The 23415-nt window shown below is 51.2% G+C and overlaps 1 protein-coding gene across 4 annotated transcripts in view; it reads left to right on the top strand.

Moving 5' to 3' along the window:
* The first annotated feature begins 998 nt into the window (after positions 1-998).
* The window catches only part of DOCK1 (dedicator of cytokinesis 1), a 543687-nt gene continuing 521270 nt past the window's right edge, over positions 999-23415 (top strand). For all 4 annotated transcript variants that reach the window (XM_035269471.3, XM_035269473.3, XM_035269472.3 and 1 more), the window contains exon 1: positions 999-1110. In XM_035269471.3, the coding sequence (XP_035125362.1) occupies positions 1065-1110 (46 nt within the window). In that variant the 5' untranslated portion in view covers positions 999-1064. The remainder of the gene's footprint in view (positions 1111-23415) is intronic.

Raw genomic sequence — 23415 nt, forward strand, 5'->3', positions numbered from 1 at the left:
GGTTTTAGCCTCTTTTCTTTTAGGAAATTACCATAAAAATAAATAGGTGTGTGTTGCTTTAACTTTTTCCTTGGAGAAATCTGAAGCCCCTACCTTTTACTGGCATGGGAAACACCAAAGCCTGAGAAGAACTCCCACCAGGGGCGAGGATGCCTTTCCTGAGTCCCACGCGTGGCCTGGGCTTTCCTTTCCCTGCTTCCCTCTCCCCTCTACTTCAGCTGATCTGAGTCCCACAACTATTCTAGCACTAGCTTCTGCAAGCCCAGCTGGGCTGAGGTTTGGGCTGCTTCCTCCTGGCCTCTCTGGAAAACTCCACTCATTCAGAACCCAAGCAAGAGGTCACCTGTTCGGAACGCACTCCCTAGCAGCGCTGTGCCACCTCTTTCCACCCCACTTGCGTGTCTGGCACTTACCCGTGCTGTTACCCGAGGCGTCCCTTTTCCCACCTGCCAGCCGGCCGGTGCGGCGCTCCCAGCACACTCGGGCAATGGGTGGGCGGGTGCTCAGGTAATGTTTGTCGAATGAATGAACGAGCCACGTGCTCAGGAGGGCCCTTCCTAGGGCCTCGGCCGGTTGGTTCGGGAGAAATCCGAGCCAGGGACCTCGCACCACCAGGCTCCGGCCTAAGTCCGCGCCGGGCAAGCCGCCCTTTTCCTACATCGCGTGGAAGCCCCAGCCCGTCCCGCCCCCCAGGGCGCACTGTTCTCACGGCGTGACCGCCAGTCCCGGGAGCTCCAGGGACCCACGAGACCCCCGCTGCGTTGCCAGGGTGCGGGGCGCGGGGTTGGGCGCGCGGGGGCCGAGGAAGGGGCGCCCCGGCGGCCGCGGGGTCCGGGCTGAGGGTCCGAGCCGAGGGCGGGAGCAGAGTCCAAGGCCGTCCCGCCTCCCGCCAGCGCTCCCGGCCTTTCCCATCCGGCCCGCGACGCTCCGCCCGCCCCGTCCCACATGACGCCGCCTCCGCCGCAAACTTTTTCCTCCCCATCCTGTCGCGGCTCGAAAGGAATGGAAAATGGCGGCCTAGACGCGGAGTTTCCTGCCCGACCCGCGGCGGCTCCGGCGGCGCCATGACGCGCTGGGTGCCCACCAAGCGCGAGGAGAAGTACGGCGTGGGTGAGCAGCGCCGCCGCCGCGCCTCTCGCCCCAAGCCCTGGCTCCGGAAGGGGGGGCGGGAGCGCCGGGCGCCTGTTGCTGCCGCCCCGAGCGGCCGCCGGGCCGGGGAGAGGCGCTTCCGCCCGCGCCCGCGCGCAGTGCCCGGCGCCCCCGGCCGTCCCGATTTTTCGAGCCCCCGGCAGCGCCCGCTCCAGGCCCGGGGATCCGGGCCCGGGACCCGCGGGGGTGCGGTGGGAATGGGGTCGGGGGCGTCCCTCCCCAGGGGATCCCCTCCGACGCCCGCTCCTCAGGACCCCCGCGGCGGAGCCCCCCGGGCGGCCCCGACTCCCCGGCTCCGGCCGCTGCCACCGGCGCGTCTGGGCCAGGCAGGGAAGCCCGGGGGTCACTGTCCGGCGGTGGCTTCTGCTTCTTGGATGAACTTGCGCCCCGCGTCCGGGCACTGGGTGGGCGGGCTCAGGTCGGCGCGGTCCGAGCAGAGAATTCCGCCCTTTCCCGGCGGGGAGGAGCGCGCGCGACCCGGGCGGCCGGCGCCCCGAGAGCCTCGGCGGTCTTGCCGGGGACCGTGTGGGACCTCGCCGAGAAGGCCCGGCGGCCCCGGGCCCGGAGACCCGTCCGGGAGAGGGGGGGCCTTGTTTTTCTCTCCGCGGCTCTTTGTCGCTTCCGAGGGGGATGGAGGGAGTCGGGTTGCAAGTTTACATTTCGGACCCAAGTGTGCATTCCAGAGAGGGAGGTTTTCTCTTGTGGTGGAACAGACGGACCCTTCCTCCGGGGACCCGCATCCCGCGCCCTGGGCACCCGCCACCGAGGCCTGTGCACGTCCACCTCCTCCGGACCTGCGTGCCTGGTCTCTGGCCCGGCGGTGGCTGCTGTCCTGCTTTCCGGGGTCCGGGATCTTTCCAGCTGGTTTTCAGCCTTGCTTTCCCTGTCCCACAATCCACAGGCTTCCTTGACCTCCTGCCTCCTCCAGGCTGCTCGGCCAGACTCGGAAAATCTTTGGTGGTCTCGCCTCCCACAGGCTGATTCCTCCGAGGACACCGTCTCAGCAGCAGCCCTGTGCCCGTTCTGTGCCTGGCCCGTGCATGGCCTGCACTGCCGGTGACAGTGATTTGCCCGCCCCTCTGCTGATGTGGTTCGAATCCTGGCCCTCTGACTTTTGGGAAGCGTCCTGGCAGCTCTTGTCCCCGGGACGCTCTCCTTTCTGTGAACAGTCGCTTCTTACGGCAAAGTGTCAATGACTTAAAATGGGCCCTGAGCGAGGAGCCGACTGGACAGTGGCCATGGGGACAGTCCTGGGACAGCCCTGGGTCCCACCAGGCCTGCGCTTGGCTTGTTCCACGTGCAGGGAGGCATAGGGGGCCTCCTTGCTTCAGGACTATTATGGCTGAGCTCCCTCCCCATTGCCCCATTTTGCAGATGCGATAATGGAGGCTCAGGCACGTTCACAGAAGTGCAGGAGAGCTCGTCTGTCTGACTGCAGACTCAGGGTGTAACTGGCACCCTGTGCGCCACAGAATGGATTCAAATTCTGGGGCACTTGGCACGTGCCTTCAGTCTGCATCAGAGGAGGGAGGTTTGGAGTGGAGATTCCAGCTGAGAATACTTGGGGTGTGGCGACAGTGGGGGGTCCCTGTGGTGGAGAGCCTCCTGGGGGCATGTGTAGAGGAGAGAGCTGAGGACTGACTCCCAGGGAACCTAGCACCAGCACGCAGACAGGGAGGAGGAACTGGACGGGTGGGAGAGGCAGGAGGCTGGCAGAGGAGCAGGCATCCCATGGCCCTGGCCTGCTGGGGAAGCAACTCAAGTGCCCATGGCCAGGGTGCAGTGGTGGCCATTGGCATCCAGTGGAGGCATCGGGATGCAGTGGGGGCCATCAGGATGCGGTGGGGGGCCATCGAGGTGCAGTGGGGGCTATGAGGGTGCAGTGGGGGTCATCGGGGTGCAGTGGGGGCTATGAGGGTGCAGTGGGGGCCATCGGGGTGCAGTGGGGGCTATGAGGGTGTAGTGGGGGCCATTGGGGTGCAGTGAGGGCTATGAGGGTACAGTGGGGGCCATCGGGGTGCATTGGGGTCTATGAGGGTACAGTGAGGGCCATTGGGGTGCAGTGGGGGCTATGAGGTTGCAGTGGGGTCATCAGGGTTGCGGTAGGGACCATCACTGCTCCCATTCTACAAAGGCAAGGAAGAGGTGGATTGCTTGCTTGAACTCACATCACTAGTAAGTGGTGCCTCCTGAATGTGAAGTGTGGCCACCCTGGGTTCAGCTGCCACGGTGTCCTATCCTTGCCTGCAGATGGGGATGGCTTCTCTTTGGGACACTACATTTTAAAGGAGACCTTTTTCCCTTTCGTCTGCTCCCAGGGTGACCTGAATGGTGTCAGTGAGGATCCATCCTATAGTGTAGCCAAAAAGAACAGGAGAAGACCAAAAAGAACAGGAGAGCAGGGTCTCCTTGAGGAGGGGGCTGTGAGCCCTTGAGTCTCATACCTTCCAGAAGCTTCACCAGCACTCATGGTAGTGACTTCTAACATCACATCTTTTGCTAATACTTTGGTTTTAAGAAAACTCCATGCTCGATTAAGAAAAAGTAAAATTTAAAAACTTAAGAAAACTTTGTGTTGGAAAATTTTAAAAGGCAAAAAGTATCTGGGATGGTTTTGCCAGGAAATTCTAGGAAAGACGTGAAGGGTTGAAGGTAAAGGAGAGACTGCTCTGCTTCCCCTCGCTGGGTGGAGATGACAGCTCGCTGGGTAGGCCTTAGTGAGACAACATCACTCCGGCAGCATCCAGAGGCACTTTAACAAGAGTCCACCATCGGAAAGGGTGGGAGGGGAGCTGAGCATGAGTACATTGGGGCCATCCCAGGCTTCCCACTTGTCTGGAAGTGTGCAGTGAGATTTTAGTGGTTCTCACAGAGGGTACTGAGTGGGAAGGATGTAGGTGCTGGGATGTAGAGATTTATTTCCAGTAGGTGATTGGCTGTTTCTACCTAAGGGAAAATTACCGGAGAACCCCACCCCCATACCAACCCCAGCATTTTTTCCGGAGCCTAACAACAGGGCTGTGTTTCTCTGGAGGCACTCTGGTGGCTCTGTGGGTGGACCACACTTCCACTTCGGCCACTTGGCCCATGAATGAATCACGAGGGGAAAGAAAATGATAAAACTCCATCTCATTTGGAAACATGAATCACAGCTCATTGTTTGCAAGTACTTGGAATCTGTTTGAAGCATTGTTTGTAAACTTCAGTTGTATATTTATTTTGTAAACTTGGGAAAGAAGTAAACAGCTGATCTGAGGCCCCTTCTGCAAAGGCAGGAAATGCTGGTTCCTCTTGATTCATTCCACTGGGGGGCTGCCTGTGAAATTTACCAGCCCATATTTCCCCCTTGGCCTTGAGTTGGCAGGTCATGTTTAGGGGCCTGGCTTATTAACACCGGCATAAACCTTGACTTAGCTGTGACACTGGCCAGGTGATCTTTTCCCATACAGCCTAGTGGGCAGTCTTATGTACCAGTGTCATTAAAATTATGTTCCTGTGGATCCCGTTCCTAAGATTAGGTGAAAGATGCAGCATGTTCTAGAATCACCCATGAGGATCAAGTGCTCACTCACATCTCAACGATTGAAAGCAGAATAATGGTCCCAACAAAGGTCCATGCCCTAATCCCCAGACTCTGTGAATTTGATACGATACATGGCAAAAGGGACTTTGCAGATGTGATTAAGGTTACCTGGAGTTGGGAGATGGGAGGTGATTATTCTGGACCATCCACATGGGCACAGGGAACTTTGGCTGGTTATGAAACAGGCATTCAGAAGAGAGATTCCAAGCCTGTGTTTGGAGGCACAGTTGCCGGCCCTGTGATGTAGGGGCTCACTTGCAAGGACCAGAGAGAGATCTCAGGGAGCTATGGGAGGCCTCTAGCTGATGACCAGCAGGGGAACCTCAGTCCTGCAATCACAAAGAATTGGATTCTGCCAACACCATGAATGAGCTTGGAAACAGATTTCCTCCCAGGGCCTCCTACTAAGAGCTCAGCCAGCCAACACCTTGATTTTGAGGTCCTGAGCTGCTGGGCATCTGGCCTGTGAACCAAAATAATAAATTTGTGTGGTTTTAAGCTGCTAAGATTGTGGTAATTTGTTAGGGCAACAGTGGAAATCCAGTACAGATGATGGGAGAGAAGCTTGCAGGTGAGGCTCTCTGCACTCCTGAGATTGGTTACTAAGGTCATTGATGGTAGTGAACCCTAGTGCACTCCTCACTTTGGCTACTTCCAGGTACAGCTCTCAAATGGGATGGGGCATTGGCGCTACAGACATGTGTAACCTGGCTCTTATTCGTCATGGGACCCTTGAGCAAATTACGTGGACTTTCTCAGCCTTGGTTTTTGTATCTGTGAAGTGGAACTAAACCTGCTTGCTGCCGGGTTGTGAGGACTCACTGAGACAATGTTGGCAGAGAATTTAGCACTGTGTTCAAGATATGCCAGGCACTCAATGAAGTGTTGCTTTTATTAACTTTTTTATTTAATAAAGCACCAGGTTTAGGAACGTAGTGATGAGTGACTTCCTGTGTGCATTTAACAGGTTGCCAGAGAAATGCTTTTCTTCAAAAGTTGATTTCTTGATGATGTTTTAGTTTCTAATTGTGGTAGAAGTCACATTTGCTCAGTGTGGGGAGCCTGGCTTGTATGCATTCACATTAGCTCTGAGCAATGATAATTGCTAGGAATTGTGTAATCGCCAAATAAATTTGGGATCGTGGGAGTTGAAGAGCGATCTTTTTCGTTACCCAGAGTAGCAAGCAAGCTGCTACTTTGGGGAAGGAAAATTAGATTTGATCATAAGTAAACAGAAATGCAGACATTTTCATTCACTGGAGTTGGGGCAAAACCAAATCAGGGCATATTATATTTCTACAAACCTGATTTTACTTTGGAAACATAAAACATTTAAATATATTTCTGTGCCATTGTTTGCCTAGGATACTAGACATCTGATCACGATTGTCTTAGTGTATGTTAGTACTTCTGTCTCATGTTCTTTTACCGCCTCTGTGGATGCAGCTAGTGGAATGGGGAGCAAGAAATGGGCCAGGTGGTGTCCTTTGCTGGGTGTGGCACTGCCACCCCAGGGTCTGCGCTGTGGCAAGTGCATGCCACAAGGTACGCTGTCCCCTCTCTTCTTCCCTCCCTCCTTTTCCCTTTTTTCTTTCCTTCTTTTCAATCTGTACGTTGTATTTTCAGATGATTGCATTAAACTGTATTTTCAGAAATTCTAGCTGTATGCAGTTGTAAAATATAATTCAGGGAGGTCATGAATAGCCCTTACTAGTTTCCCCTAATGTTACGTCTTGTAAAGAGGCAGTGCAGCATCAAAGCTGGGATATTGACATTGTCAGTGAAGGCACAGAACATTTCCGGCACCACAAGCACCCCTCAGTTGTCCTTGTGTAGCCATGCCTCCCTTCCTCCACGCCTTTCTTCCCTCAGATCCTGGCCACCATTCACCTGTTCCATGTTTCTATAATGTTGTCATTTAAAGAGTGTTCCATTAATGAAACTGCACAGGAGGTAAGTTTCGGGATTGGCTTCTTTCGCTTAGTATCTCTCTGGATGTTCACCAGGCTGTTGCTTCTGTCTGGGTTGTTCCTTCTCATTGGTGAGTATCCTTTCATGGTCTGGATATGCCCAGCTTAACTGTTCACCTGTTGAGGGACATCTGGGTTTGGCTGTGATGAATATAGCCACTGTCAACACTCACGTACAGGTTTTAGTGTGAACCTAAGTCTTCATTTTCCCCGCTAAATGCCTGGGAGTGCAGAGGCTGAGTTGTCTGATTGTTGGATATTTAGCTTCTTAAGAAACTGTCAAATGTTTCTGGAGTAGCTGTGCTGGTTCACATTCCCACCAGCAGTGTATATGTGATTGCAGATTTCTTGGAATCCTTGCCATCATTTGTCACTGTCTGTGCTGCTTGTGTAGGTGTGTAGTTGTCTCTCGTGGTTGTTGGAGTTTGCATTAGTCTTGGTTTCATTTGGAAGCCAGCACTCAGATTCTGCGCTGCTGCAGTACAGGAGAAGGCGGCTGAGCCAGGGGGTGCTGGTGGGGTGCTGGTGTTGGCGTGGTCTGAGCGGGTTCACTGAGTTGTGAAATTGTCAAGTGTGTTCAGGAAAGGACTTTGATCCAGTTTGAAGAGACATCATGGAGTGGAAGGCTGACCTGACCGGGCACATCCAACAGGATGGAGACCACACCCCAGGCGGTGCTTGTCAAGATGGTCACTTTTCAAACCCTCAGTGTATCCAGAAGGCCTTCAGGGAGGAAATGAGCAGGCAGCCCAAGGAGGGGTCAGAGTTAAGTTTTAGCCCTGACAGGCCACTTTTCATGCAGGTGACCCAGGGTGAGTGTTTGGACCTCTTGCAGCCTGGTTTCCCGTTTTTAAGCAGCAATGTTCATGGACTTTGTTTCACTGAGGTTGGGCTGATGGAAGTTCACCAGAACTAATGTATCTTAAGGCAGTTTGGAAACATTGTTCTGCAAATGGTGCATTTGCCATCAGCGACTGTCCTTAAATTTGCTTTCATTGGTAAGATGGAAGTGCTTTGGGGCTGACAGTGAAATCACAGTGTGGAATTTGTGTATTAGTTGGCTGGAGCTACCCTAACAAAGGACCACAAGGCCGGTGGCTTAAACAACAGGACCTGTGTTTTCACAATTCTGCAATGCTGGAATCAAGGTGTTTTGGTGGTTGCCTTCTTCTGAGCCCTCTCTCCTTGGGTTATAGACAGCTATCTTCACCCTGTCTTCTTATAGTCTTCCTTCTCTGTGTGTCAGGGTCCTCATTTCCTTTTGTAAGGACACTAGGGCTGGGGACACGGTGGCTCACGCCTGTAACTCCAGCACTTTGGGAAGCCGAGGTGCGTGGAAAACCTGAGGTTGGGAGTTCAAGACTACCCTGGCCAATATGGTGAAACCTATCTCTACTAAAAATACAAAAGATTAGTTGGGCGTGGTGGCGCATGCCTGTAATCCCAGCTACTTGGGAGGCTGAGGCGGGAGAATCACTTGAACCCAGAAGGCAGAGGTTGCTGTGAGCAGAGATTACGCCATTGCACTCCAGTCTGAGCAACAAGAGCAAAACTCGAGCTCAAAAGAAAAAAAAAAAAGAAAGGACATTAGTCATATTGGATTAGAGCCCACCCTAAAGACCACACTTTAACTTAGTCACGTCTTTAAATACCCTGGCTCCAAATATAGTCACATTTCCAGGATGCTGACTTTCTGAGGTTAGAACGCTGACATATGGATTTAGAGGGACACAGTGTGGCCCATGACGGTGTGATTTTGATAACGTAAGACTTTTCACCTACACTTTCCCTCTATCTTTAGCGGCCTTTGAATTTCTTTTTTCTCTGCAAGGCTGTGGGTCCCTGGTGCTACTGGACTCCAGGGAGGTGAGGGGCAGAGCTTTCTGATGGACTCTCGATTTGTTTCCGTATACAGACCTGAAAATTCCTTGCAATCAAATTAGTGACAGAACAATGCAATCAGGTAGTTTGGGACCCAAACAGGAACTTCAGAGAAGCCCTTTAAATATGATCATTCTCCTGTGAGCACAGCTCAGAATCTTCGAGCTCAAACTGCCTGGGCATCAGCTGCATTTAGCATTAGGGTATTCATACATCCTCCTTGGGTTTATTTCCAGTTTCTTACCATTTATGTTTTTGTTGGGTGAGTAGGGCGGCCCGCCTCACACTGGCTCTGGTATCCCAGTTGGGCGTGATGGAGAAGCCCTTGCACACTTAGTGTCCCAGGACTGCCCCGCACAACTCCAGGGTCACTGTTCTTCTCCGCAGCCCACCAGGCTGGCTTCCCTCCCCCAGTCATACCATGCACAGCCCTCAGTGGCCCTGGGCAGTCAGAGAATTTTTTTTTTTTTGAGGTGGAGTTTTGCTCTTGTTACCTAGGCTGGAGCACAATGGCGCGATCTCGGCTCACCGCAACCTTTGCCTCCTGGTCAGGCAATTCTCCTGCCTTAGCCTCCTGAGTAGCTGGGATTACAGGCACGCGCCACCATGCCCAGCTAATTTTTTGTATTTTTAGTAGAGACGGGGTTTCACCATGTTGACCAGGATGGTCTCGATCTCTTGACCTCGTGATCCACCTGCCTCGGCCTCCCAAAGTGCTGGGATTACAGGCTTGAGCCACTGCGCCTGGCCAGAAAAGCGTTTTAATATGAGGAGCTAATGGGGCAAGGGGAGGGAGCTTGGCTTGTGACAAGTAAATGACACCGGGCTTCTTAATGATCACTGACAGACTCAGTTTTGGCCTGGCACTCTGCAGTTATCCAGGTGCTCACATGCACGTGGAAAAACGAGTATCCACACTGGTACTCCCTGTCTTCAAAAGGCAGATGGTTTCACCCTAGACAGATGTCTGTCAGCTTGTTAAATTTTCATTTGGGTGCCTTGAGGAGAAACAGGTGCTTTCTCTTGGCATATAGTGTGTGCTATCAAAACAGCTCAGGTTGGGGGTCATAAAGATCTGTCTCTGAATATCAGCCTTGTGTGTTACTAGGCATGTGACCTTGGGGGTTATTTACCTTAAGTCGGAGTCTCTTCTTTATAAAACTGGTGATAACACCAACCTCTTTGGGCAGTTCTGAGGAGAAAGAGATAACCTAGCACAAACTGGGCCCCTGGTCTGTGCTTGATAATGTTAGTTTCTTTCATCCTTTATTGATTGCTTTGTAAGTAGAAGTCTGTTGCCTGGGACTGAATCTCCAGCCTAATGCAGGCTCTCCCCAGCCCTGCCACATGGGCCCCATTGCTTCTGGAGCCCCTGCCTGTTGCAAGATACCATTTGGAATTTTAATGTTAAGTCTGAGGTTAGACCAGGGACTGTAGTTCTTATTGATTGCTGGGGGGTCCTGAAGGGACAGGATGAAGCAGATCTCTAAATTTCTCATCAGAAAAATGTTACCTTGACTCTTAATCTAGTTACAGTTGCTGTATAGATTTAGGATTTGCTGCTGCATCTCCGGAGGAGTGTGACGCAAAACTTATATGTCATCTTGAGTGATTTGTTTTACTTTTAAATTTTATTTCATTTATTTATTTTGAGATGGAGTTTTGCTCTTCTTGCCCAGACTGGAGTGCAGTGGTGCGATCTTGGCTCATTGAAACCTCCGCCTCCTCAGTTCAAATGATTCTCCTTCCTCAGCCTGCTGAGTAGCTGGGACCTACAGGCGTGCGCCACCACGCCTGGCTAATTTTTGTATTTTTAGTAGACATGGGGTTTCACCATGTTGGCCAGGCTGGTCTCGAACTCTTGTCCTCAGGTGATCCACCCGCCTTGGCCTTTCAAAGTACTGGGATCCTAGGCATGAGCCACTGTGCCCTGCTATTTTATTTTATTTATTTTTATAGACAGGATTTTGCTCTACTGGCCAGACTGGAGTGCAGTGATGTGATCATAGCTCACTGCAACCTTGAACTCCCGGGCTCCAGTGTTCCTCCCACCCTCGCCTTCTGAGTAGCTGGGACTACAGACCTAGCTAATTAAAAAATATTTTTTTTTAGAGATTTGGGAGGGTCTTATTATGTTGCCCTGGTCTCAAACTCTTGACAAAAGTGCAGGGATTAGAGGTGTGAGATACCACACCCAGAGGAATGATTTAACTTAATCAGTTACACTAGGTAAACTTATATTATGTAAATGTAACAGTCATGATTTCCTTTCTGACTAGGGTCAGCTAGCTGCTGTAACAAACAGCCCCAACATTTTTACTGGCTTCATACAGTACAAGTTTGTTATTCATTTGTGTCCACATGGGCGGTATGGAGGGTGAGCAGGGACTCTGCTCCGCCCAGCCATTCAGGGACTCTGGCTCCTTCTACCCCACCAGTCTGCCCTCCACGAGGCTCCTGGGCTCCCTGCCATTCAACCTGTGGATGGGGAAAGAAAGAGATGAAGATGTCGCATAGATGTTCTTCCTGGCCCCGCTGGAGGTGGTCGCATCCCTTCTCACGTTTTCTTGTCCTGACCTGAGTCTCTCTGGTAAGACCTACAGCAAGTGGGGTGGGAAATGCAGACTGACTATGTGCCTTGCGGGAAGAGGAGAATGTGGATTTAGTGGTCTCCTCCACGTGTTCCTATTCATGCTTACCTTCCATTACCAGGAAGAGTGTTAGTGTGGATGTCTCAGCTTTACGGTGTTGAGCGCAGAGGTTGTACATTCCCTGGAAGTCACTTGGCAGAACAGATGTTCATGTCCCTATAAAGACTTGGGAAGTGATGCCAAGGGCACACACTGCCTTTTTCCTTGGGGTGTATTTTGCTACTTATGTCCTATAGATTCCAGGATATTCTTCAGGCTGTACGAAACCCAAGAGCAATGCTGCTTTCTCAATGTGTCTTTTTTTTTTTTTTTGAGATAAGAGTTTTGCTCTTGTCGCCCAGACTGGAGTGCAGTGGCACGATCTCAGCTCATTGCAACCTCCGCTTCCCGGGTTCAAGTGATTCTCTTTTCTCAGCCTCCTAAGTAGCTGGGACTGCAGGCATGCACCACCATGCCCAGCTAATTTTTGTATTTTTAGTAGAGATGGGGTTTCACCACGTGGGCCAGGCTGGTCTCAAACTCCTGACCTCAGGTGATCTGCCTCCCTAGGCACCCCAAAGTGCTGGGATTACAGGTGTGAACCACCACTCCTGGCCTCAGTGTGTCTTTTTCGTATCTGTCTGGCGCTTCCTAGTCCCACCATCCAAAAACACATGTATACTCCAGGTCCCTTTCCTGTGCTGTTTAATTCTTTTGGCCTCAGAAGGCTGCGTAATAAAGCTTGCTAATGAGAACTGTGTCTCTGTTTTCAAGTGTTTGTTGTCTTTATAGAATGGAAATTTTTTTTTTTTTTTTTTGAGATGGAGTCTTGCTCTGTTGTCAGGCTGGAGTGCAGTGGCACAATCTCGCCTCACTGTAACCTCTGCTTCCAGGGTTCAAGCAATTCTCCTGCCTCAGCTTCCCAAGTAACTGGGACTACAGGCACGCACCACTATGCCCAGCTAATTTTTGTATTTTTAGTAAAGATGGGGTTTCACCATGTTGGCTAGGATGGTCTTGATCTTTTGACCTTATGATCTTCCTGCCTCAGCCTCCCAAAGTATTGGGATTATAGACGTGAGTCACCGCGCCCAGTTAGAATGGAATCTTTATATTCTGAAATAATACTTGTCGAGGCATATGTATGCAATGAAAAAGGAAAGTTAAATCAGTGAGAGCAACAGTGACTTAGAAGTTAGGCGCTGGGATGCTGCGGCATGGAGTTAGGAGCACTGGATTGGGAGCCTGAGTAACGGAGACTGGTATTCTCTTGTACAGCAGTTACTGCTGCCTTGTCTGCCCTCCCTGAGCCTGGGGCCCTTACCTGGGGTTAGGGCATATCCTAGCACATCTGTGAGTCTCGGCTCCACCCAGGGGAGCGAGCAGGACAGTGTATGTGGAAGAGCTTTGAGAAGAGAAAGTGCTACTTAGCCTCAGGTTGTTCATGTTAAACTGTTACACAGTCAGTATTGACTTATGGAGAAAATACGCGATTTCTGGTGATTGCATTAAATTGGAAAAGGGGACAGTATGGCATTGTGAGTTTCACTTTTTATAATTTTTATTTTACTTATTAGTAGGCAGGTTGTGTAGTAATTGTGTTGTGAGTACGTGAGCATCTTGCATGAGCAGCCAGCCTGGGCTGTTGTGTAACCTACGTATGGAGATGAATGGGGAGGTAGCCCGTATGTCCCACTTCAGTTAGGAAACCTTCTGTCTTAAGCCACGGATACGGTAAAGAAGAATCTGCCTCAAAATAACTCATTTCTTCCTTCCCTTCTCCTGTCTTCCCTCATTCCTTCTGTCCTTTCTTCCTTCCCTCTTTCCTTCTTTCCTCTTTCGTTTCATCCTTTATTTTCTCCCTCTATCCTTCCTTCTCTCTCTCCTTTCCTTTCTTCCCTTCTTTCTTCTTTCTTTCCCGTTTGCTTTGTGGCCCTGTGCTTAGACATTGGTATCCAGAGCTGCCCTCGTGGGGTTTATAGTCTGGTGCGGCCAACTCTTCCACATCTAAAACTCTTGAGGCCAGTGGTGTTTCAGAATCCCAGTTTGTCACAGTGCGGGGAGACAGATGAGAGCTGTGCATGTGGCCCAGTGACACCCCTGCGCAGCTCTGGGCCGCACCCTGTAGTAGAGCACATGGATTCCACCGCCACGAGTGTGTGAACATTCACGGTGTGAGGGAAGCGTCTGTAATTAGCTCCTCTCAACTCAGGCTAGACTTTGGCTGTTAAATGAATTATAAAAATCTCTTTGGGCTTGGGAACTTTGTAGGTATTTCAGGCTTGTGGGTAATGAATTGTAGATGCTGTGTTTTTTTCACAGCTAAGCCAGCACATTCAGGTTTTGTCTTCTCAGGGCCTGTCACTCATTCTGGGCTCTCCAGTTCTCTGATCAGATGTCCTCAGACTGTGGGTGCCTGAGGCCAGCCTGGAAGCCCTGTAAAATGCCCTTCGTGGCCATCCTGGCCTCATTTCCAGATCCGTTCCAGTCCAGACGGGTGCCTGGCTGGTCCCAGGTCACAGTCTACAATTCCCTGCTCCGCTCCCTCAGCCTGACAGGGTCTGTGCCTGATCTGGCTCAGGCCCCGGGCATTGCTGGCCTCATCACCATTCCTCCGGACTCCTTCTGGAAGAGACTTACCCTTTGTTCCACCTTGGGCTGTGGGGACAGGTTTGTGCAAGAGCTGAGAGCCCAGTGAGATTGGTCCTGAGTCTTTACGGCCTGGGAGCTCTAGGGGGAAGTGGGAAGGAGGAGGAGAGTGGACAGGAGAAGTGAGGACAAAGTGCACCCGGGGTCAGGTTTAAGAAGTAAGGGTTGAGGACATTAGAGGCCTGTCTCCCCCAGAGCATGTAGAGCTGTGAGTTTTCCTTCTTCAGTACTCCCTAAAGCAGATTCTGGCGTGATGGAACTCTGTGGGTGTGAGCTCTCGTTAGCCATGCATAGTTGTTAGGAGCTTGGGCCTGCAGCAGGTAGCCCCTCATCTGCACGAGAGAGACTCAGCTTTGCTCAGTGAGAGCTTGTGCTACCTGCAAAGTGACCTACCTGAGGCTCAGTGCCTGGTTCCTTTGAGTATTCAATGGCATCAACACAAAGGAAGGGGCTTTCAGGGTTGCTAGTGTGCAGCAGGGGCCCCACTGATGCCTGGGATGGCGAGTGTGCAGTGTCCCACTGATGCCTGGGATGGCAAGTGTGCAGTATCCCACTGATGCCTGGGATGGCGAGTGTGCAGTATCCCACTGATGCCTGGGATGGCGAGTGTGCAGTATCCCACTGATGCCTGGGATGGCGAGTGTGCAGTATCCCACTGATGCCTGGGATGGCGAGTGTGCAGTATCCCACTGATGCCTGGGATGGCGAGTGTGCAGTATCCCACTGATGCCTGGGATGGCGAGTGTGCAGTATCCCACTGATGCCTGGGATGGCGAGTGTGCAGTATCCCACTGATGCCTGGGATGGCGAGTGTGCAGTGTCCCACTGATGCCTGGGATGGCGAGTGTGCAGTGTCCCACTGATGCCTGGGATGGCGAGTGTGCAGTGTCCCACTGATGCCTGGGATGGCGAGTGTGCAGTGTCCCACTGATGCCTGGGATGGCGAGTGTGCAGTGTCCCACTGATGCCTGGGATGGCGAGTGTGCAGTGTCCCACTGATGCCTGGGATGGCGAGTGTGCAGTGTCCCACTGATGCCTGGGATGGCGAGTGTGCAGTGTCCCACTGATGCCTGGGATGGCGAGTGTGCAGTGTCCCACTGATGCCTGGGATGGCGAGTGTGCAGTATCCCACTGATGCCTGGGATGGCGAGTGTGCAGTGTCCCACTGATGCCTGGGATGGCGAGTGTGCAGTGTCCCACTGATGCCTGGGATGGCGAGTGTGCAGTGTCCCACTGATGCCTGGGATGGCGAGTGTGCAGTATCCCACTGATGCCTGGGATCGCCAGTATGGAGTGGGGGTCCCACTGATTCCTGGGATGGCCAATGTGCAGTGGCGACCCCACTGATACTCGGGATGGTCACTGTGCAGTGTGGGCCCCACTGATGCCCGGGATCGCCAGTGTGCAGTGCGGGCCTCACTGATGCCTGGCATGGCCAGTATGGAGTGGGGGCTCTGCTGATGCCCGGGATGGCCACTGTGCAGTGGGGGCCCCACTGATGCCCAGGATGGCCAGTGTGCAGCTGGGGCCCCAGTGATGCCCAGATGGCCAGTGTGCAGCTGGGGCCCCACTGATGCCCAGATGGCCAGTGTGCAGCGGGGGCTCCGCTGATGCCCGGGCCTGCATCCTGCTGCTGCTGCTTACTAGCGTATGTCCATGGCCCCCTGTGCCCAGCTGGTGTGCTTGTTCGAGGTGATGACAGTACTTTCTATTGCACAGAGTTGCTGGAGAGTTGAATGAGCTGGTTCATGTCAGCATGGTTGCTCAGCCCCTGCACTGTTGACATTCTGGGCAGGATGATTTTTCGTTCCCCGGAAGCTGTCCTGTACCTCGCTGGACACTTAGCAGGGTCTGCCCAGTAGATCCCGGTAGCAGGACCCCCTTTAGCTGTGGTAAGCCAGGTTGTCTCAGACATTGCCAACTGTCCCGGGGGTAACTGGGGCAGGATGGCCAACCTCACGGTAAACACTTAACAGCTGCTTACTGTTATTAATGTTACTGTGCTAGCAGCAGCAAAGTCAGCAAAGTCACTTTTGTATATTTGTGGGGGAAAAGCTAGAAACCCCAACGACTTGGTCCTGGCAGAGTGTGCAGGTGGGCACAGAAGATTCAGAGGAGGAGAAAGCTAAGAGGGAGTTTGGGGGCCCTTAGGCCAAGCTGCTGGGCTGTCTAAAGACCATTAGGAGCTGGCTGTGTTTGTTTTCCTCTTTGAGAGACAAACATCAGTTTCCCCTGAGGTCAGATCCCAGGAGTGATATGCAGATTAACAGGGGAATTGTGTGGGTCATCCCAGCCTTTCCTCCAAGAAACCCCCTGCAGGCTGCTTAGAGACCTTCCTAAACACAGGAACTCAGGCATTTGCTGCATGCAATTGTATTTGCTAGAATAAAGGCACTTATCAACCTCTTTTATTTTTTGAAAATAATAACTTACTTTCTTTGACATAATTGACTTTACCAGGGGCAAATACCAATTTAGCAGGAGGGAAATGTGATTATTTGTCTTTCAGATTGCTGTGCTTCTATTAGGTTCACAGGATTTCTTTCCAAGTCCTCCTAACATCATACGTGTTTTCGTGCCCATTTTTCAAAGGCGGGGATGGTCTTGTTCCTCCGGACGTTGTGACCAAGTGGCCAGATTTCTTCAGATTATTCTTGGGGATTGTTGCTTTGAGGATCAGAAGATTGCAAACAATATGGAAGTTTAAAGGATGTAAAAACCTAGGCATGGCTGGGCATGGTGCCTCACGCCTGTAGTCCCAGCATTTTAGGAGGCCAAGGGGGGCTGGATCACGTGAGGTCAGGAGTTGGAGACCAGCCTGGCCAACATGGTGAAAACCTGTCTCTACTAAAAATGCAAAAATTAGGTAGGCTTAGTGGCGGGTGCCTGTAGTCTCAGCTACTCAGGAGGCTGAGGCAGGAGAATCGCTTGAATCTGGTAGGTGGAGGTTGCAGTGAGCAGAGATGGTGCCACTGCATTCCAGCCTGGGTGACAGAGTGAGACTCTGGCTCAAAAAAACAAAAAAGCAAACCTAGGCATTCTCTAAGTAATCTACCATTGAGAAAGGACTGCCATTCTCAGCATCTCTCTCCACGTGTGATGGTCCAGACCTCCCCCTCCCCGATTCATACAGAGAGTTACCGAGGTAATGGGATTAGAACGTGAAGCCTTTGGGAGGTGATTAGGTTATGAAGTATGAGTGTCCTTCTAAAAGAGGCCCCAGAGAGCTCCTTGTTCTTTTCACTCTGTAAGGACACAGTGAGAGGGCACCTTCCATAAGCCAGGAAACAGGCCCTCACTAGACACCAAATCCACCTGTCCCTCAGTCTTGGGCTTTCCCAGCCTTCAGAATGGTGGAAGATGAATTTGCATTGTTTGTTAGCTGTCTGGTTTATGATATTTTGATTTGGCGGCCCCGAAGAGAGGATGATACCATGTGCAGAGAGGAGTAGGTGGAGAAATAGGGGAACCATAGACTTTAGAGTTGAAGGGTACCCCATGCTCCTTGATTTCTCATTTGAGGAAATGGAGGCTGTAGGTGCTAGAGCTGAGCTGGGACTGCCTCTGGGAAGCCCTGTCCGGAGCCTTAAAAATGGCAAACGACTCTTGAAACAGTACAGTGGGGAGAGTTGAGCAAAAGGTTAAAAAGCAATTTAACAGAAATACACTTCTTCAGGATTCTTGCTGCTTCCACCGTGTTGCCGCCAGATAAACAGAAAATAAAATCTCCATTTTGCAGTTTTCTTCTGACCAGCAGTTACCATGGAGGGCCACGTGTGGTCAAGGGCTCCAAAACATTGTCTACTCAGTTTCTCTCTTTGGTTTCTGTGATTTCTAGACAGGCACTTAAAGGAAGGATTAACATGGAAAGACCCTTCAGAGTGAAGGATCTAAGTCCCTGGAAATGAAGGATTGCATGAAAGTGTTTCTTAAGGACAAAGTCTTAATAATCGTGGCCTACATACTGTAGCGTTAGTACTTCCATTGTGAAAAAAATTGGTATTTTACTTACCTGCCAAAGTCTACTGCTTACCTGCACGTATGTGCACCAGCTTTGCAGATTCTCTTTAAATCTTTCAGCCCACGTTTTTAAAAACTGGCTTATAAAATTCTCACTGGGCTTCCCGCCTCTACCACTGACCTGGTCATGATTCATCTTATGATTGGGAAAGCGTCACTAGCCTGGAGAAACTGAACGGTGGTGTTGAGTCTTGTTTTCAGTTTTTATTAATATTCTCTATTTCGTACAGCTCACCCTTCTGGGCATTAGGCCTAACGTACCATAGGCTTCTTTTGTAAAACAGTTTTATTTATGCGCACACACACACATACACATGTAGTCAGAGCTGGGTGAAATCCTGGCAGTAGCCAGGCCTGTTTCTTCATTTTACCCATCAGATCTCTTGAAGCCTCCTCTTACCACTCAGGGTACTCATGTTTATACTTCTAAACACACACACACACACACACACACACACACACACACACACACACTGCAGAGGCCCAAAGGAAGTCACATTCAGCCTTCTTGTGACACTTCTAAAGCTTGGCAATGTCGGATTTCTTCCATTTCTGTTTTTTTTTTTTTTTTTTTTTTTTTTTTAATTTGAGATGGAGTCTTGCTCTGTTGCCAGGCTGGAGTGCAGTGGCACCATCTCAGCTCACTATACCCTCTGCCTCCCGTGTTCAAGTGATTTCCCTGCCTCAGCCTCCCGAGTACCTGGGATTACAGACATGCGCCATCACGCCCGGTTGATTTTCATGTTTTTAGTTGAGACAGGGTTTCACCATCTTGACCAGGCTGGTCTAAATCCCTGACCTCAAGTGATTCGCCCGCCTCAGCCTCCCAAAGTGCCGGGATTACAGGCACGAGACACTGTGCCCTGCCTGATTTCCTCCTTTCTTGAAGGATGAGAGGTAGAGGGAGAACCTAGGATGTTATCTAGAGATAATTCTTAACTATGAAATAAAATTTTCTTAACTGTCACTTTTGATGAGTGGAATGAACATGATCTTGGCCGGAGAAAGTGAATGTGAAGCTAATGAATATGAAGCTGACTATGGGACAAGTGGCTGACCTTTCCCTAGTGTTGACTACGTCAGAGGGAGGCCGTCTGGCATCCGCAGGGAGCTCTGTGACCTGGAATAAAATACTGTGATGATTTTATTCTTTTTATTTTTATTTTTATGTATTTATTTTTTTGAAACAGAGTCTCTCTCTGTTGCCCAAGCCGGAGTGGTCATAGCTTACAGCAGCCTCCAACTCCCAGTCTTAGGCGATCCTCCTGCCTCAGCCTCGTGAGGAGCTAGGACTACAGGCACAGGCCACCATGCCTGCCTAATTTTTTAATTTTAATGTTGTTTTGTGGAGATGGAGTTTCACCATGTTGCCAGAGCTGATCTTGAACTCCTGGTCACAAGTGATTCTTCTGCCGCAGCCTCCCACAGTGTTGGGATTATAGGGTGAGCCACTGCACCCATGGTGATTATGTGAGTATGTATAGGTGTATGAATTAATGACTGTAGCTTCAACCTCCCAGGCTCAAGAGAGCCTTCTACCTCAGCCTGATGAACTGCTGAGAGCTGAGTCCCCGGCAGGAGTCCGTGTGTCCCGGGCCCTGCCCCAAGGGGCCTCCATGGAGCCTCCACTGCCTGACTTGTAAATTCGCCCAGTATTCTTTTTTATTATTTTTTCTTTTTCTTTCTCCTTTTTTTCTTTTTTAAATGATTTTTTTCGCCCAATATTCTTAAGTTGTCTCCAGCTCCCAATTTACCAGAAACTAAAGAGAAATGGACTTCCTTTCCTCCTTTCCTCCGTTTCCAACCACTTCTTTGCATAATCGCTTTGTAGCCACTGCTGGCGGGAGCCAAGAGGGTTGATCTGTTGAGTTAGACTGGTATTACAGTTAAGTATGTAATCAGGTCACGTTCAGAATCTTGGTGGAGGCCTTTAATCTCTTGAGTATTTTCACATCTCATTTGAGGAGGGCTTCTCTGTCCAGAAAGACTGTAGGGTGGAGCCAGAGCTTCCAGCCGTGTTTACATCCATCAGGTACAGAGGAAATTCCATGGAGTTTATTTGCATTGGAATTGATTCTGCAATCCCGTTTCAGGTCCACTTATGGGCTACATTCCTTTGGCCTGGAATCCCAGAGGGTTAATAGATGGTTTGCAGCTGGACTGATGTTGGGATGAACCCTTTGCTAGTGGTAATTTTTGGAATTTACCTCACCCTCTATGCTTTGGTGTACTCACCTGTAAACTGGGGAGAATAGCAATTGCTACCCCTTGGTGTCCTCATGAGGATTCAGTGTTGACACCCAGGAGATGTTATTATTTATTGGACTTTCTCCCTAATCTAGTAGAGAACTGGACCAGGGGGTGACTGCAAAGTGTTTGCCATTGACCATTGAAGGGGCCTGGGGCTCAGTATGCATGGTGGAGTCTCTGGGAAGCTTCACCAAGAGGGGCCTTGGTGAGCCTTGGAGGACATGGAGGATGTGGAGGGAGATTGGCAGATTGCGAGGAGCCTGAGGGAGGTGCTGCTTGGGCTCCAGCCTCAGCCGCTTGGGAGAGAGGTTGGGCCAGGGCGGGGAGTTAACAGGTAGGACCTTTGTCCTGAGAACCTCAGGATGGAGGGACCCTTGCTAGGAGGGGCAGGGAAGCCAGTGGGAGGGCACTGCATGGCACTGTTGTGAGGAGGGGCAGGGAAGCCAGTGGGAGGGCACTCATGGCACTGTTGTAAGTTCATGAATCAGTTGCATGATTTAAAAACAGAATAACTGAGGTGACAGTCACATAGCATGTAGCTAACCATGATCAAGTGAACAATTCAGTAGCATTTAGAAAGTCACAGTGTCGTGCAGCCACCGCCACTGTGTAGTTCAAAACATGTCTGTCACTCAGAAGTAAAGCCACATACCCATGTAGCAGGTTCTTCTTTTTTCTCTTCCTCCAGTGCCTGTCTGCCACCAAATCTGTGTCTCTGGATTTATCTGTCCTGGACAGTTCATAAAACTGCAGCTCCTACGGCGCGTGGCCCTTGTCTGCCTTCGTCTGTTTCGCACGTTCAGCGGCACTATAGCGCGGATTGGTGCTCCGTTCCTTTCTGTGGTGGAATGGCATTCTGCTGTATGAGTACACCACAATTTGTTTGTCCATTCCCCTGGTGATGGCCTCGTGGGCTTTTTCCACCTTTTGGCTCTTGTGACTGGTGCTGCTGGGAACATTCATGTCCATGTGTGTGTGTGTGTGTGTGAGCAGGTGCTCAGTTCTCTTGGGTATGGGCCTGGGAGTGGAATTGCGGGGTCAGGTGGTGTATCCGTGTTTCACTGAGTTGCACGATTCTTGGACTTAGCAGCAAAGGCTTACTGAGCTTCCTCTGGCCCAGGCCTGCACCACGTGCTTCACCCCTTGCCTCCCAGAGCCTTCCCTGTGGCCATCGAGGTGGGGAACAGGTGCCCTTCCCTGGGTGGGTGGCGTGGGCGCCCATAGTCCTCTTGGCCGCTTCTCTGTCCTGCCTCCCTAGGGCGGGTGCAGCACCTCCCTGCATTTCCAGGACTAGCCGTCTGTAGCCTTGGGAGACTGGAGATTCTGATTCTGTGGTTGAAGTCATTGCATGGGCAAGGCCTGGCCCGTGGTCACTGGCTTCGTGCACAGGAGTCCAGGCCAAGGCAAGGTTTTGCCAAGGTTGGCATCTAAGACGTGGAAACAAAGCTGCCTGGGCTGCCCTGATTGCATAAGCCATCACAGAGAAGTGTGGGCATCAGCACGAGGACCTGGGGCCCAGACCCTGCTTTTCTCTAGGTGAGTACCCCCTATCTGGTTCTCTGTAACCTGTTCTTGGCTATTTGGACATCAGGTGGTTTCTGACAGTTTTTGAGATGCTTGACCTGAGGACATGACGGGGAGCTGACGGGGACTGGCTCCCTGTCTCATCATCAGATCCTGCACCGCGCTGTCTCCTCTGCTGCCGATGGGCAGTGCCAGTGTCAGAGTCCCTGCATCGAGGGCAGGCGCCACAACAAGCCAGTTTATTTTGGAGCTGCGAGTTCTCTTGGGCTGGTTGCCGCATGCCCACTGAGCCAGGTCTCTGACCCAGGAGGGATGAGAGCATCTCAGGCGTAAGATCTGGGCAGTATAATCTTAGAGGCTGGTGGGGGGTGGAGAAAGACAACAGTGCGTTTTCACCGGCAGCCTCTCATGAGCTCAGCCTTGGAGAGACATGGATAGAAGCCAGAGGGAGAAGCCCACATGGGATACTTTCACTTTCTAGAAAATTAAAATGAACACCATTTCAGGCTGTCCTGGAGGAGCATTTGCACACCGTGCAGCTGTGAGGTTTGGAGGGGCGAAGACACCAGGATGCGTGGCTGATCCTTCTCTGTGTGGAAGTCTGTGCTGGAGCAGTGGCTGGGTCCTGGTCTGGTGGCTCTGGGAAAAGTGAGGCCCAGTGGTGCAGGCTCAGGAGCCCAAGCTGAGCCAAGCACAGTGAAGACAACAGTGTGTGTTCAGTGGAAGACTCTCATGGGCTGAGACTTGGAGCGGCATGCACAGAAGCCAAAGGGAGATGCCTGCACTGGGGTGGAAGCAGGGGCCTCATCTGTTGAACAGGGTGGCCGACTCTCCAGGAGTTTTCCAGCTGTACTTTCCCGTGTATTTCAGGGAAGCCAGTCTGAAGCAGGAGGTGGTACAGCCCAGAGTCGGTGTGGTAGGCTCTGGAGTTCGGCCTTCCTGTCATTTACAGGGACCAATGTGTCTTCATCTGTCGACTGAGGATACATGCAGCCCCGGCCCTCCCTGGGCTTTGGGAGGACACAGAGTGACAAGAAAGTGCTTAATCTTCTGCCCGATACAGAGTCCCTGGCATCCTTATTAGCCCAGTCAACTGAAACTCTATCTCCTCTTTCAGAGGTTACTTAGAAAAGTAACAAAGAATTGTTAGGTGGTAAAAAGGCGTTAAGTCTTTTGTTAACAAGATGGACTAAAAGTGGGCTGCTAGGACAGTTCATAGAATATTGATGGAGACGCTGATGACTCGAGATCCTACATGCTGTGTGGATGCTGGAAGGTTGAGGATGGTCAAAGCTGAAGCCAGAATCGGTATTCAGAGCCTGTGATTATCTGAGCCCACAGGCCTAGCATCGAGAAAACCTCCTCGAGGCTAAATGTGAGGTTTAAAATTAGGGACTTGGATCAGTTGATGAAGGGCCTTCAAAGGCATGCTGGGCCGGGGTGTGTTGGCATGCTCCTAGTCTCAGCTATTCGGAAGGCTGAGGCAGGAGGATTATGAATTCGAGCCCAGGCTGGGCAAAATAGCAAAGACCCTTGTCTCTAAAAAACAGAACAAGCAAAAACCCTGTCCTCTTGGGAAGACCTAGAGATTGCTTTAGACTAAACCTAGTCAACAGGCTGATAGGATTTCTAGAAAAGTAAAGTTGGCACCATTCTAGGCTGTCCTTCGTACGCTGCAGCTGTGAGGTTTGGAGAGGCAGAGACGCCAGGATGCATGCCTGTGCCTTCTCCCTATGGACTCTGTCTTGGAGCAGCGGGT

Source organism: Callithrix jacchus, chromosome 12, assembly GCF_049354715.1.
Source record: "Callithrix jacchus isolate 240 chromosome 12, calJac240_pri, whole genome shotgun sequence".
NCBI lineage: Eukaryota > Metazoa > Chordata > Mammalia > Primates > Cebidae > Callithrix > Callithrix jacchus.